At 43.8% G+C, this 16,365-nt stretch overlaps 1 protein-coding gene across 2 annotated transcripts; it reads left to right on the forward strand.

Annotated features, from left to right (window-relative positions):
* The first annotated feature begins 72 nt into the window (after positions 1–72).
* Positions 73–15,798, forward strand: LOC126525624 (thioredoxin domain-containing protein 11-like). Of its 2 annotated transcripts, XM_050173553.3 has the most exons (9): positions 80–608; positions 1,110–1,662; positions 2,272–2,337; positions 2,443–2,562; positions 3,596–3,772; positions 4,376–4,573; positions 5,440–5,552; positions 9,395–9,472; positions 10,822–15,798. In XM_050173553.3, the coding sequence occupies exons 1-9, from the start codon at positions 289–291 to the stop codon at positions 11,096–11,098; spliced, it is 1,902 nt and encodes a 633-aa protein (XP_050029510.1). In that variant the 5' UTR covers positions 80–288; the 3' UTR covers positions 11,099–15,798. The 2 variants fall into 2 exon arrangements, with proteins under 2 accessions (XP_054923741.1, XP_050029510.1); XM_055067766.2 differs by lacking the exons at positions 9,395–9,472; positions 10,822–15,798 and adding an exon at positions 8,512–9,386 and having other exon boundaries at positions 73–608.
* The last annotated feature ends 567 nt before the right edge of the window (positions 15,799–16,365 follow it).

Genomic DNA, 16,365 nt, shown 5'->3' on the forward strand with positions numbered 1-16,365 from the left:
ACATAAAATGAAACTGTAATTTGCAAGTGGATGCGTGCTCTAAAATAACTTCGTAGGTTGCATTGAGACAAGCCACATCACCGGCGAGCCAACATGGCGCTGCCTGATCGGCAGATATCGAAACCGATCGGAAAGTTAAGCGTTCTTCATGCAACATTCGTGCTCTCGCCGATGCACCGATATCGCTGCGTAGTTGCCGGCGGCGATCGCGTCGTGTCCGAAGCTCTCCGCGCCTTCCACTGAGCGTCGAGGAGGCTTTCGGCGATACGTGGGGGCAATGACGTCACCATGGAAGAGCTCGACGAAAACACCAGCGGTAGCAGCAGTGGTGACAGCGATGAGCCGACGACGAACGACGACGCTAATCCACGTGTCGCTCCGCGGGAGCAGCGCTCCGATTCTGAAACCTCTGAAACACTCGTCGACGAGGATAACCTCGACGGACACCGCAGGAGGACGATGACGTCGTACGCACGAGAGTTGTTCTTCCTCACGCTCCTGCTCCTGGCGAGCTGGGCGGCGTTGCACGAAACGGCCAAGAAGACGCGACCGGCGTCGCCTCCGCGACGCTTCTTTTCAAAACACTCGCCCGTAAATGACTCCTACAGGTACGTGGTTGGCTAAAAGCAGACGTCTGTCGGCTGTCGATTACGCGGAATACCTAAAGGAAACATCGGGCATAGCGTTACCCTGTAACACCGCGCACGAACGAGAAACTACACCTTCCTACAGACATTCTGTCGAAGTCATCTTTGTTTACCGTGAGAACCAAAGACGTGGGAACCACTTCATGGCCGTACTCGTGGTAGAGTTGTAGATCTGTATGTGCAATGGAAGACGCCTAAACAGAAAGCACATGGGTTTGTGTGAACAAACTCGAATACATTAAACAGAGCGCGCGATACAGAACAAGAAAGTAAACATACACGTATAGCACATTTCATCTTCGACAGCTGCTGTTAGTTTTAAACGCGTAGCAGCCGGCAGGTATGTATTTGCCGAAGGTGAAAATCCTTCCCGGCGAAAACCAGTAGAAACGAAAGCCCATAGATAAGGTCTGCATCCGTAGACATTGGGGAAAAAGTACGCGCCTTCCTTCCTTATCGCAGGGGTCAGCTGGACCCGGAGCGAGTGCACAAGTACGACGTGTCCCTCGTCCTCTACTACGCGCCGTGGGACGCCGCCAGCATGCGGGCGCGCGACGCCTTCGAGTACCTGGCGTACCGGTACCGGGACCAGTTCGCCTTCGGCGCCGTCAACTGCTGGTGGCCCAACGGCCGCTGCCGAAAGCGCCACTCCCCCTCGCTCTACCCCATCGTCGTGGCGCACGTCCGAGACTTCGGGGACGTCGTCTTCCCCATGAACGTGACGCCCACCATGCGGACACTCGACGGCTTCCTCCAACACGTCTCGACGCCGCTGGTACGCGTGACGAGTGCCGTCGACCTCGCGGCGCTGCTTCGACGCCACACGGCCGTGGTCCTAGGGATCGTGGGCGACCCCAGGGGCGGCGCGTACGAGAGCTTCTACGGGTTCGCGCTGCAGGCGCTCACTCGAGACCCCTGGCGGGACGTCGCGTTCGCCGTGGCCGTGGACGGCCGTGCCGCCCTGGAGATCGGCGTCGAGCACGCTGTGACGCTGTTCACCTGGAACGCGTCGTTGGTGAGTTTGTTTTTGGGAGTTGGCCACCAGATGATCATTGCAGTGAAATTAAACTGTGGTGTTTGATGTCCCTAAACTTCATTGTAGGTGATGAGGGCCGCTGTAGTGGAGGGCTCTGGATTAATTTAGACCACCTCGGTTTCTTCAATGCACAGTACATGACTGTTTCTGCATTCCGCCTTTATCAGAACGTGGCTGCTGTGACCGGGATCGAACCTGTGTCCCTGTGCACATTGCCGTAGCCACTGAGCTACCATGGCACGTGACCCTTAGTTGATGAGTAAGTGTTCTTGTAGACAAAAGCTTTGTGCAGCATTCCTGTGATGCTGTTCAACTCGTGCATCTGCCAAATGGACGAATATGCAGTACCTAACACAACATTGAAAGGTCTTGAATATTGAGTGTAATATCCCAGAATTTTTTCCTGAAAGTGGCTGAAGGGTTAATACGAATCCTGGTGAGCTAAATTGTCTGACAAGCTGAACATTTTTGGGACCTTTGTTTTCCTGTAGACTTAGCACACTTTTCTTGTGAACTTCTGGTAAGGTGAAGAAACTTCCGAAGGTTCCTTTGTGTTTGTACTAAGACAGGTTCCTTCTTTTATCACAGGGTTACAGTGAGAAAGGTACGGACTACAAGACTGCGCTTGATTGGACGTTCAACAAAGCTCGTGAGGTATTAAATTTCACTCGACTAAAGGTGCACCTTAAAGTCTTGCATTATGTTTCATTGCCTTCACAGTTGCTGGCTTGCATGTTTGATTGTGAATCCTATGTGCAGGCTCGAACACTTCACTGGGTGTCTCCCTCTGGCCTGAAAAGCAGGAGTCTTTCGAAGCTCGTTGAGAACCAGTCAACGCTTGTCCTTTATGCGGAGCATGGCAGCCCGGAATACTTTCAGGTGCTTAGTCATTTCTGATCCCTTCATCTGTTTGGCACACACATAAACACAATTATTTTTGGTACTTGATGCTTAGTAGTCAACATGTGCACTATATTTTCTTTTAAGAAAACACTGATTTAAAAGCACTACACAAAGAAACAAGACAGAAACACAAATTCACTGGACAAGGCATGACTAACAACTTAAAGGTATTAGTTGCGCTTTGTCTCGTCAACTTGTGTTTCCGTGTGATTTCTTTGTGTAGTACTATTAAATCAGCACATTCTTAAAAGAAATCAAAATGACCGAACCAACCCCAATTATTGCTTTATTAACAATAATGTGTGATATGACACTCAGAATGATTATGAATTTTAAGCTTGGTGGGCAATGTAGTCAGTGTAACACCGAAAATGTATATAGATTTTACACTAAGGAGATGTACTGCTGGTTATTGTTCGTTAATGTTTACTGCATGATGACTAACTCTTCAATGCTAATTAGTCATATGTGCATAGCTGTCTTGAGTGATAAGGTGCAAGCTTGACTTAATTGAATGGAGTTATTGGCAGTGGGATGTAGAAGCCAATACACATACAAGCTAACTCAAGAATACCAATGCAGAAAATGTCTGTTTTCTGTCTAAGTACGTGTGCACAACTTAAAGTCATAATGTGAAATTGGTTCTAGTGCCCATTCAGCAAAGTCTTGAATATAGCAGAGAAACTGCAGTAAGCTTACAAGCTGTTGCCAGGGGAAAGTAGTGAAAAGCTACTATGCACTTCGTGGTGATGTACTTGTGGTGATGAGACAGTTGTTTTTGCTGCGCCATGTTTTACACTACCCAAATCATTTCAGCATTGAATAGAAGACATGTTTGGCTTCCTTGAGTTGCTGCTATTAATAACTATGCTTCTAATGAAAAGTATTGGGCAAAAGGCATTTTCACTGCTGTAGTCCACCGTTTCTGATGTGCTCCTGGGATGTGAAGAATGCATTCCATGTTTTCTTAGAGCCTGGCAAAGTTGAATCCTCACATATTCACATGCAGATGCATCAGCTGTCCCAGGACTACAAGGCGTGTGACCTGAAAGGTCGCTTCTCGGGCCTCAGCTGCCGGACTAACAGCACTGTCAATTTTGTTGCCCTGGATGGGAGGCACTCAGAGTTTGCGCCACCTGGTCTCCTCTCTGATGGCATCCCTACCGCTGTCATTTACGCTACGAAGGTGCATTTTAACAACTCTTTATCTCCGTCTTTTCCGAGCTCACTAATTTTAGTGTGACTACCATATTCTAGTCTGTTAATGTAGTGTGCCTGCAACAACTTCCATCTATGATGCTTTCATATGACACTCTAGGAGCAGGAGTCATAACTTTGTCATGTTTTTCTCACTTGGCAACCTTTCTACAAGGCTTCTACCGTAACCTCGTGTTATTGCCTACTTGAAGAGATTACTTGAAGAGATTATTGGTTTTTCATGTTGCTCTACAATTTTGTCATCGACACTTTTCATCTAATTATAATATTTGAGAAGTTGATTATTTAATTAATACTAATTATCTAACTTAGCGAAATTTTAAAAAATAATCTGAGTATCTCCAAGTGACGGCAAAAAACATTACCTTGGTTCTGTCCAGTTGTGTGGGACACCCTGTATCCATATGCTCGCTCACGTGTGTTTAGTGAGTCTTGAACAACACTTTGCAATGTGGTGGATGCAATTTAAATCATAGATCTGAGAACTCAATGAAGTACAATGTAATGCTAATGCATTTTTCTCGCATTTACTGCTAAATCGCCACTGAATTTTTTCTTTCTGTAAAAATAGGATGAAGCCCAGTATGTTATTCGTGGACCAGTGACCGCGCCCACTCTAAAGAAGCTCGTTGTTGACTTTGCTGATCGGGTCCTGGACCGCCACTTAAACTCGGTTGGACCAGATTCGATCGCACTTGGTAGCAGTGACGGCCTTGTCGCCGAACTCAGCAGCAAGGGCTTCCGGAAGCTCATGTTGGACGCTACACGGGTGAGAACACTGGTTTGGATTAGCATCTGTTGATTTGTGGGCTGTACAATGAATTCGTTTCTGCTCTGCTGCAAAATTTATTATCTTCTGCTCACATCGCTTGCCTTTTTTCTCGTAGCTGGGTGATTTCACAGCACAAAGTTCTGCAGAATTTTTCACAAGTTCTGACTCTGTATGCACTCTATCGCTGTTAGCTTTATAATTAAATGGTTAAGACTAAGATGGTTTAGACTAAGGATCAGGTGGTTGAGCTCACTGTTAGCAAGCTCAGCCATCAGGCAATCGAGTGCGACAAGCTCAACCACCTGGCAGCAGAGCTCTATTGCAAAACAAACTACTGTATGCACAAGAGAAGGCGTGGGATTACCACCGATGAAAGTGAGAGAGAAGAAAATAGTAAAATGTAATGATCAGAAGAATGAAGGGAGATGCAGATCTATGCACCTTCTTAGCACTTCGGACCAAAGAAGGCATCAGCTGTGGCCTTGCGCAGCTCTGTTCATTTTCAAGACATGTTGCGTGGCCCACCCACGTAGTATTCCGGGTTCTATTCTGATGCCAATGAGGGTGCAGTTGACTGCATTCTTTTGGGCTTAAATAACCACTGGCCTTTCAGAAATGATTGAACCGGGCATTCCTTACAGAATTGAGCATCGCATTTTGTTGCCCCGTCCGGGGCAGTTTGGTGAAAGCTATGTGATTCCGAGTTTTACCAAACAGGTTGCTCTTTCGGTCTTCTGCTGCGTGTGCTTCACGTGAGAAACTGTGGTTGTTGGAATTGATCTTTCAATTCCATATTAGCTTTGTTTGAGTTCAACCAAACACCGGTTATTACTTTTAAATGCCCTCTGCGCATCTTGTTCCAGGATGCAGTCGTACTGTTTTATGCGTCTTGGTGCGGCTTCTGCAAGGCCATCTATCACCACTTCTTTGCTACGGCAAGGTTCTTCAGGGGTTTCAAAGGCCTCATCTTTGCTAGGTGAGTCGACAGTATAGGACTTCGTATACTTCACCCTATAAATCTCATGATTGTTAATGAGCTGAATTAGATACCTTAAAATTCTGATTTATACCTGTAATCCATCATGCAGAGCCCATAGTAGTGTTTTTGATGTGCCGGAGGAAGTTTTAGTTGCACATAATTGATGACCGATTATACTAACTAATTACCGTACTACTGTATAGACTCGTGTAAGGGCCGCACTTTAAAAAAAATTTTGACGAGGGGTGGCCCTTACATCGGACCGAACTGTTCGGTGAAAATGGTGCTGCTGCAGCCGGTGACTTGTGCACATCCTGGATCCACTGCATCACAGGGCGGTGTGCAGCTCTCGCCATCTGTTAGCGGCATTCGGAAGTATGCAGGGCACCAAAATTTGCACAAGCGTGCGCGTGTCATCAAGTTACCGAACTTGATTGCTTCTTCGTATGAAATCTTTTTTTGCAAATTTTGCCGTGCTAAGTTGGCATTGCAGCCCTCACAAGAGTCTATACGGTAAATGATAGTATTTACTTGAATTTCCTTTTCTTGCTTTCTTTTTGTACTAATATATTCTTCCCGTGACCAGACATAAATGCGAACAGCTTATCTTAATTTTCCTTCATGTGCAATGGTTTCTGGCTTTGTGGGGTTAAAGGAGGAAACAATGGTGATTCACTGCTACACTTTTGCTGCAGCAATATTTCGGATTGACGCTGTAATTGCCAGCATGAAAGGACAGTTCCCTAGAGAGAAATGGAGATGAACACAGCTTTTCTACTCAGAAGTATTGTGCTAGGTCATAAAGACACTCTGTAACTTTGCCTGGGAGGGCAGAGGGAGCAATACAACATTATTACTGTTACACTGTTGCACAATGTAACCATGCCCCATGGGCTGCATTTTTTGAGGTGGTATGATCTCATGGATTTTGTGGTTGATATCCACTGTGAGGAAGTGATCAGCGCACATTTTTTAAAACTCTTTTTATTTTAGTGGAAGAACTGCCATGCTGGTGTTCGTGATGCATGACGTTCCCGCTCACTTTGGCCAAGTAAACGATGAGACTGGAATATTTAATTTAAGTTGGGCCAGCCCCAGTCTGCTCGGTGCCACTTGCGAGTAGATGCGAGGTGTCAATGATTAATTAGGACTGATGTATATTCATTAATATTTGTTAATGCCATCAGCCAAACAATGTACTATTGCAGGAGTGGCGCTGTTATAAGAAAAGATAACTAAGGCAATGTTCAGAAAACAAAAGTGCAAAATCAGGTTGTTGACCAAATGAATTTTGAAATGGTTTACCAGGTGAGAAAAGTAATAGTTCGACCCGCCGTGGTTGCTCAGTGGCTATGGTGTTGGGCTGCTGAGCACGAGGTCGCGGGATCGAATCCCGGCCACAGCGGCCGCATTTCGATGGGGGCGGCGATGGGATTTAGGCGCATGTTAAAGAACCCCAGGTGGTCGAAATTTCCGGAGTCCTCCACTACGGCGTGCCTCATAATCAGAAAGCGCTTTTGGCACGTAAAACCCCATAATTTAATTTAAAAGTAATTGTTCGGAAAAAAAAAATAGAAGGCTGAGGCCTCTTGACAGTGGAACCAAAGAAAGCATGCCCGAGTCGAGATTGCTTGAGAATGCTTGACAGTGACGAGTTGAATATACCATTACTCTTCCTTCAGCTGAACTTGCAGTACATTCAGGTGTATAAATCACACCATTGTATAAGATGCATGCTCTACTTTTCGTGACTTTCTACACAGTTGGTATAGTAAAACCTTCTTAATCCGACCCGTGTTAATTCGCAAAACCGGATAATTCGGAATCGTCCTCTGGTCCTGCCAGGCATATGCACTATTCAACAGCATTAAGCTCTCGTTAATTCGAACGTATCCACAGGTTAATTTGGACAATCCTTGGAGTATGGTGTGTCACAAACGTGCAATGCAAAAGAGCAAGAGCGATGCTAGCGTCCAACTGAAACAAGATGCTAGAGTCCGCATTGCCTTAGTCATGAGCCAAAACCATACGGGTACTACAGGAACCAACCAACGTTTTATGCCTATGTGTGCCTTTGTAGACATTGTTCTTGTGTTTACCACCACACGTGATGCTGTGTTGATTGTGCGCCTTCAGAACTGCATAATCAACATCCATGACTCTGTCGATAGCGACTATGATTTTGTCCGCAGCAGTCGTACAGCTTTGTTCTGACGAGTATGCACTCATTGCGTGCCTTCAGAGCTGCATGGTCGCTATCCATGATGTCGTCAACTTGCCTGCAGTGGTTGTGATGATAAGCGGTTTCGTTTTGACTTAGTGCAATGTGCAAGCAATGTCAAACGCGGTGAAAGTTGTCGAGGAGAAGAGTGATTCTACCACGGTCTGCATGCTGGCATCAAACCCGCTGGCTACATCGCGATGCTTTTGCAAACCAGCTCACTGGTGAAAAATAATCCGGACGTGCACGTGGTAGAGAAAAGTGTGTTGCGGACGAAGACGTGGGTTTTGCGCCACGGCCACACTGCATAGGAAGTTGTGAGGCCTTTGCTGCTGCTTGCACTAATCAATCACGAGGTGATGAGAATAGGAGGAGGTGTGCCGCTTTTGTGCAATATGGAAACATGATTTGCTGATTAATGCAGTAAATAAATGTTTGTTGGTGCAGTAAGCATTTGTCTATGGTTCTCTTGGTACCCTCAATGATTCAACATTCAGTTAATTTGGATATTTTTTTTTTCGATCCTGTGAAATTCGAATTAAGAAAGTTTTACTATATATAAGCCGCAGCTGTGTATAAGACGTACATATTTTCACTCTTTTGGCATCATGAAGCTTCATTATCCATGCTTGTACACTCATCACAAAATGCCGTACTCGCACTAAACTTCTTTAAAATTATTTATACGAGCTGCAGATTCTAGCAGAATAAAACTTGAACCAACACTTCTCTTAGGCGCAGGAAACCAACCTTTATTGCACTTTACTTGAAGCCATCGAAGGACTCATCCTCTAACACACTGTCAACAAGCTGAGCCATGTCAGCCGGTAGCATCGCTGGGTCACTTTCGTTGGCCTCTGAATAAATTTTTTTTTTAAGCATCTTGAAGCATGTTACTGGTATTGCCTCTGTGGCATGGCATGCTCGGGACAAACACAGGAACAACGATCACGTCACGCCTGAACACACGCATACGAAAGCAAAATGGCAACAGGAAGCTGGAAGCACTTCGACTACTGCTATAGCTGCTGGACTTGTGCAGTCAGCAAAAGCATGACCACGGAAATTGGCTTTTGCTGCCAAGAGAGCCGTCACTGGGGTGTGGATTTGGACACCACTTAGTGCTACTGGTTTTTCTTCACATATTTTTCTTTTTTTTTTGCCAGCTTTTGTTGGGCACTACAACCCAACAAAACAAATATTGCGGTGCATTTTAAAAATTTATGGTGCCAATTCTGGGGGATTAACCTTTTCTTTAAGAAAAACAAAACTATAACAGTAAGGTAGCACATGAGACCTCCATTCATGGAGTGCTTTACTGCTGCCGTCACACTGCCTACCTGATGTGCCCTAGGAGCTGAAATTTGTCGCTACGGTCGCTCCACTGTTGAACAACATTCAAATTCTTTCATAATGCTGCTACACATGGTTTCTTGTACTCGTATAATAAAATGCACATATTTGTCCCGCCAGCACTCGCAGTCTTGAGCATATACAAGTCACGTCATTGTATAAGACGCACCTACACAAATTTTGGAATAAGAAATGGGTCTTATACATAGGAAAATATGGCACAGTATGCTTTCTGTCTGAAGTTCGTCGTCATTTTTTTTTTCAGGGTCGATGCATTCAAGAATGACCTGCCCTGGGAGTTCACTGTACAACAGTATCCCACCATCATTTTCTTTTCACGGAAGTAAGAAACTTTCTGTTGCATGTTGCACAATATCAAAGCACATTTATATGTGAGTGCTCAAGCTTGCAGCCATACTTACGTTGTGCATTTCATCCTCTCGTTAAAAAAACCCGAACCAGAGCTAACCTTTGTTGTATGGCACAGTGATGCTAGTGTTCCAAACATTTGTATCCCAAGTGATGTTCCAAACTGCAGTAATGTTGTCAGTTGGTAAACTGTGCTGCGGTTAAAAAGTCTAATGGTTTTTCAAAAGTAAAGACCATTTAGACTGAAAACATTGGCTACTTCTTCAAGAACTTTCCCTCAGAAAACCTAAATTTGCTGAAACAATTTTCTCTCCCTTAGTAAGAAGTAGGTGGGAGCATGACAGTTTTCCTGTTGATCATTAACATGCATTTCTAATTTTTTGCCTTCATCCGAAGCAGTCCTCCCATTGTGCAGCCAGGCGTCAGTGCAGGATTGTGACGTTATAGTGAACTTTGACTGTTTCCCACTCAGTGACATTGGCAGATTTCTGAAGCTGCGCTACAAGAACTCCGTCGCTTTAAGCAGGCTGCCTTTGTGTTGATTTCAGTGCGACACAATATTCTGTTCAACGTTGAAATCTCTCCTTGTGATTCATTGCATGCCCGCTGCAAGAATTGTAGCCTTTCACACTGTGATGGCAGAGTTGAACTTGTACTATTTATTATCATTATCACAGTCTTTTGTCCAAGGAATTGCATCTGTTGTGTTGTGTGAATTGGCTCTGTGTACTTACTATAGTGGCTTGGAAGCCACAGAATTCTGCACTGCGAAAGACCCAGCTCAGGTGGCTTCAAAAAGAAAAGGAGGTGAGCTGCAAAGAAAATTGCAGTGAACCATCAAAAGGAAAGCTTTAAGCACCACCATGAAAACAGCAGTAGCTTTCTCAATGACAATGGTACTACAATGACCATTATTACGACAGCAGCTTGAAGATGATGACACAACAGTGACGATGGTGGCAGTGATAACAGTGGCGACATGAAGACCATGTTCACAAGACGGCAATGGTGATGGCATTACGGCACAGACATAATGGACCCGGGTGTCAAACCATGGATGGGGACAATAATCTTTCTTTTTCCAGCTGCTTGTTCTTCCAAAGAAACTTAGTTATGATAAACGAGATAGGAGATGCCATGAAAAGTGGATGAAGTAAACCCTAAAATCCACGGCGGCGAAATGGTCTTGTTCTGAGCCTCGGGTAGCCAAAGCAATAGCCCTCCACTACTCGTACAACACCCATTATAGACTATGTGTACCTGTGACATGCAAAAATCAATCACTAAATTTGCTCTGCACATCCGTTGCCATTTTCCTTGCAGAAAAGCGGACAGCGTCCAGTATTCGGGCTACATCACCACTACGCGACTTGTACGCTTTGTGTTACGACACCTTCGCCACGATGTGGCGAGGCAGCTGGTGAAGACGCTGTGTGATTCGCGAATCTGCCTTCTGCGAAGCCTACGCAAGCTGCAGGCATGGCGGCTGCGCTGCTCATGGCTGAACCTTCCGCCGTCGAGGCTGGCCGAAACACACCGCAGGGAAAAGACGTTACGCAAGATGTTGCTGACCCGGCTGCGACGGAGAGGGCACTCATGATGTTTGTGGTTGGCATAGAGTGTTCTTTAAAATGTTGTATAAAATTTGCTGTGGACACGAACAGCAGTGGTGCAGCAGCTTCCATTCTTTCAAGCAACAGATTTTTCGAGTCTTCAGTGCGCGCAGCGTGGACTACTTTGTCGAATGTCGGTGCGTGTGGGTGCGTGCTGTGTGACTTTTCAAAGAGACGGGGCTCACCGACTGCATCCTGCCTGAAGAAACATTCATCGTCGACGATGTTCTATATGACGCACACATCCATTGTGGCATTGCAAAGTGCTTGCCATATCTAAGTACATTACAACGAGATTACTGTGACGAGACTCCCTGTAATGAAAATGTCAATGCTGCAATTCTGTCAGCGTCGCACGCACATAACTTTCTCAGCCCGTATGCGATGAGGGCCGTCTTCAGCACGACCATTTTTGGGAATTTGAACGTCACAAATGTAGTGTCCCGTTTTCAAAATGATTGCTCTGATAGCTGGGCCACTGTGGTTTACATAACCCACTTGAAAAGATGGTGCTGCAAATGTTTTTTTACTATGATGCCCAGATGTAGATAGCATTAATTGAATACGGCCACTGCTTCTTCCACAATACTACGGCGGTGGCAATGATGTGAAGGGCCTTAGTGTGCTGCTTGACCAGTAGAACTTCCTTTATTAAATTGCAGAAAGCTCTAAAAAATGTCATGGGATAGTGCCAAGCACCGAAATGATGTTTCTGTCACAGATTGTGTTTCTGTAGTGGGTCACTGCAGCATTTCCTGGCCGTGAAGCCATTGTGCAATCATCAGCTGTCTAGCTTTGAAACATCCTGGTGAGATTCAAATGAAATGCTTTATTGCACTTTCATTTCTTTTTGTCAGTAGTTACGCTTGTTTATTGTCACTTAGAATGATTGACTGGAGTTCGCTCTGTCAGCATCTGTATGCCTAAACGGTCTTTAGTCTTTAGGATGAAGGGTGTTAGATCTTGACGACTAATTTAATGTTGTGATTTGTTATGGTGTTGGATTTCTTGGTTTAGCAGGGAGAAAGCTACTAGGCACGTTGTGGACATGCCTTGTTATACGTTCTACGGTGATTGAAGAAACGGTGGATTTCTTAAATGCTTGTTACTCTGAGTCAACGTTGGGTGTGAGATAAGCTTATTTTTTATTTTGAGGCGGAAATTATGCGATTGTCTTGCAATGCCTATTTATGGAGTCATATTGTCTTTTAAATGGATAAATCCAGGCCATATTTTCTTACACAGGAAAACATGAGAAAGTGTCTTAACAGCTTAGGAACGATAGAGGTAGGGATGTGCATTAAATGCCTGTTATTTTCCCTTTGGCTCCTGCTTTTGAGTTTAAAGCTTTTACTCTGAGTTATTACTGCAAACAGAGTGTTATACAAATATTGTGAATTCGAAGCGTTGGAACTTTGAACTGCTTGCAATGCATTCTGCAACCAACCATTTTGAATGACTGCTGTAATCTATTCCATAATAATTTCCTATATACCTTTTCTACATTATATAATGACTGCGTAGTAAACAGAGTATATGTCAGCTGGTGAATCCATGTTGAGAATTATTGAAAATTGGTCAGGAAAGACACTTATGCTTGAGAAATCTCAAATGACTCACATTTACTGGCTCTCATTGGCAGTAATATGTATCTGTGCAGTTTGTTTTCAAATGTATTACTGTTCAGTATGTGATCAGCGACTGAGCCCTGCATGAAGTATGTCATGCCTGATCACTTTATTTTGCTGTTTTCAGTTCATGTTAGCAAGATTATAATTTTTTATGGTAATGTTTTCTTTTTTCTGAGACTAGGCTGCTAGCGATTACAGGAAGAAATGAAAACGTATTTCGAATTTTTTTTCAACTGTCTCAAAACTCTCTTTCAACTATGTTATCTTGTAAACTAGCTCTACATTGTCTGGCGCTAAGATAAAAATAAGTTTATAAGGGGTGAAACCTCTTTGCTCCATGATAGTTGCATAAACAGAACAGTTCTAGTAGACATAAACATACTCCTCTAATCAGCTTTAAACAAATTTTGTATTTATGAAGCTGTCACTGTCAACAGAAGCGACAGCTGCCTCCCATCTACTTTTTAGCATGGCCGATTATGTCAAGAAAAATCTTGCCTTTTATGATTACAGCCAGATATAATGGGATACAAGGAGTTGTTTTGAAGGTAAATTTCTGTTGGCTGATTTCCACAACACATATTGCTAAGGTTTAGAGTACTTCTGGGAGTGTTCTGATGTTGTCCAGTTTTATGTGGGTATGATTTAGTACCTCATAGCTAGTTCTTATAATAGGACACTGTTTTGGCAGTGTCCTTTCATTTAGGGTTATATTCCATTTCCTAATAGTCCTAAAATGGCTTGTTGCCATAGCTACACTACTAGTAAAGATATCACTAGTGATAGTTCAGCATGCCTTATACTGGTTTGAGATGCCAAATTATTCGCCAGATTAGTCAAAGCTTTTCAAAATGCAAGGAATGTGTTTATTAACACTGCTTTTCTGGTGCTATGCAGAGAGTTTGCAATGCCTGCTGGAACAAAATTGTACCACAGTGCTAGAAATTAAGTTATGAAGAAAATTCTCATGCGAAAGTATTAAGCCATATAATTGATGGTGGTACCTACAGGGTGCCATGTTGTAATGGAATTTTAAGCTTTTCGAACTGTCCTGGAAAAAAGTAATAAATGAGATGCTCCTACTGGTCAATGGATCTGTGGACCATGAATGTCGAATAGGCCGCATGCCATCATGATGGTCTCCAAATTTTCAAAAGTAAAGCTTTCTCATGCTCACTGTGCTGCAATGTTCGTAAGACTTTATAGATTCTGCCAGATTTATGTTTCTAAAGAGTGATTTGCGTTGCATTTTGGTCTGCTATTGGTGCGGGCAAGTAGAGCTCAACTGCCAGAGCTTGAGGCACTCGTAAGTGCCCTGTTTGCTTGTCTTCTACCTTGATGCTTGTGAAGCATTGCGCATACACACACATGAACCAATCAGGTACATGTACAGTCTTGAGCAATAGCAATGGGCCCCTGTGAGAGCATTGCTGGACTGCACTGAACTGCATCACTGTGCCAACCACTTCCTATCCAATTGAGCTCATACCGTGCTGAGACCCAGGCAGTCTGCATGTGCATCCTATATTACTCGCCAGCATGACTGTTTGCTCGGTCTGATATGCTGCGCTACTCCTTGGTGAATTCTGTATAAGCCACCACTGCCTGCCATGCATGGCTTGGCAGGATCTTGCAGTAGGGGCACCCTATGGGGTCCCGCTATCTTCCAGCACAGCATAGGACTGTTAAGAAAAAAACATGCAGGTAGTGCGAGCTGTCTCGAAACTGGCGCAGCGGTAGTGTGAAGCTTAGGATGAAGCCAGGATCATGCCAAACCAATATAGGGCAGAGATACGCACTATGTGAGCCTCACAGATGAGCTCAACGGCGTGGAAGTAGGTGGCGTTGCGATACGGTTCAGCATAGTCCAGCCATGTGCTAACAGGGGTCAGTTACTTTTGCTCACGACAGTACTTGAAGACAGGAAGTCTTCGTGAACATAAGATACATGAACACACGAGGACACAATGAAAATTTACGTGCCAAACTGTGGTCAGTAATTCAGCATTTATTGCTGCAATTTTTTTTAGGAAGCCTTCTGTAGAAGAGTATAGTGATGACTAATGGCATCTGGGAACAAATTTGCCATGAGATACGTTACATTTTATATTACCATGACATTCTTGTTTATCAGTATACCTACCTCGAGACGTTTTCAAGTTTTTTGTGATGATGCTAACCCAAAGGCTTCCTTCTATTTGCATGTTCCTTATCTTTTTCTTGGTATGGTTTTGTATGATTGCTTAGTTATGATTTTCTAAGTTTTCGAGTGTTTGACCGTTATTATTGAATGTAAAAAAATCCGGGGTGGTCAAGTCAGGGCAAGTTGGAATGGTATTCACGGCTGCTTTATCATGTTTACTGATTTTTCACTGCCACTATGAAGCATTAGCTCTCACAATGTACTAGTTCATAGTTCACATGCATCTGTAATAGTGTCCGGCCCTAGGGATACGGTATATGAGGCTAGGAATTGCATACGGTCCAACAGTTCTTTTTGTTTTATTATCTCTATATCTTGAAAGAGTCTATTACTCCCTTCATTCGTATTATAAGCACTGGTTCAGGCTTTTGGTCATTCATGTAGACATAGACTGCAAGACCCTGTTTGGTGATATGTTTTGTCTTACGTGGTATTAAAATTAAAGTGCTGGTATGTATTGATGCCACATAAGTTAATTTTGTCTTCAGACTTCGTCCTGCTGAATAGTGTCTGCAGTGGCTGTTGCTAATGTTGTTGCAAGTGGCATCTTTGTACATTGTGCATGAAATTTTGTGCCTTACTTTGGGACAAACTCTATTACTTTCTCTGTACAGTCTGCCTAGATTTGCTAGGGTGGTGAGTAAATGGCAGCGTTTCGTCAAACTTTGTGCCAGCCACTTTGGTAATGGTTCAATATGTCATCTAGCATATGATTATTATTCTTGCATCAGTGAAAATGCAGTGGTGCTGTTCTAAAGTTACTCCTGTACTTTCAACGACTTTTCTGGGGAGTGTGTCGGGCTGCTCAATACAAATAACTTAAATAAATTGCTCGCATCTCGTCAATCTTTCATTGATGTGGAATGTTGCAATTTTGTTCTCTCTTTCGGTGTTCGTTGTGGGCAACATTGTGGCTAGTTGAATTGACCCGTTTTCGTTTGGCCCACATGATAATCCTGACAGTACACCTCTGTGCATTCTTGTGAGTGCACTTCCCTTGCAACGTATTCTTCCTAACTGAATTATGGAAGTACTTAGACTTAGGTGCACGTTAAAAGGCTCCTCAGTAGGCCCTACCGGTAATTTTTATGTTGTTTACACACTTCTCTACTGAAGGCAATGTAGGCAGAGAAATGAGTAACTCTCTTAAAATATTAGTTGAGAAAAAAAATTTGTGACATAAAAAAAGTCTTGAAACCAAAAAAAAAAAACATAACTGCAAGTGTGTGCACATGTGAAAACATTTCGTGAGCTGCTCGCAGCCATTTCCTTTTCTCCTTTCTTTTTTTACTGCCGCCTCAGCCGAGATATGGCACCCTTTATTGGAAGCAGGGCAAACCAAGATGTAGGCGGACAAACTCGCGTGATTTGAATACCTCACAACTCACAACGGCATACTTGGCTTTAGGAAGAAAGTCCA

The sequence above is a fragment of the Dermacentor andersoni genome, chromosome 8 (genome assembly GCF_023375885.2).
Source record: "Dermacentor andersoni chromosome 8, qqDerAnde1_hic_scaffold, whole genome shotgun sequence".
Taxonomy (NCBI): domain Eukaryota; kingdom Metazoa; phylum Arthropoda; class Arachnida; order Ixodida; family Ixodidae; genus Dermacentor; species Dermacentor andersoni.

What these genes read in the sequence shown, in the direction of transcription:
- LOC126525624 (XM_050173553.3), top strand. Translation starts at nt 289, where the DNA reads ATGGAAGAGCTCGACGAAAACACCAGCGGTAGCAGCAGTGGTGACAGC. An exon ending in CCCGTAAATGACTCCTACAG is followed by an intron (nt 609 to 1,109) that starts GTACGTGGTTGG and finishes TCCTTATCGCAG; the next exon opens with GGGTCAGCTGGACCCGGAGC. An exon ending in AAAGGCCTCATCTTTGCTAG is followed by an intron (nt 5,553 to 9,394) that starts GTGAGTCGACAG and finishes TTTTTTTTTCAG; the next exon opens with GGTCGATGCATTCAAGAATG.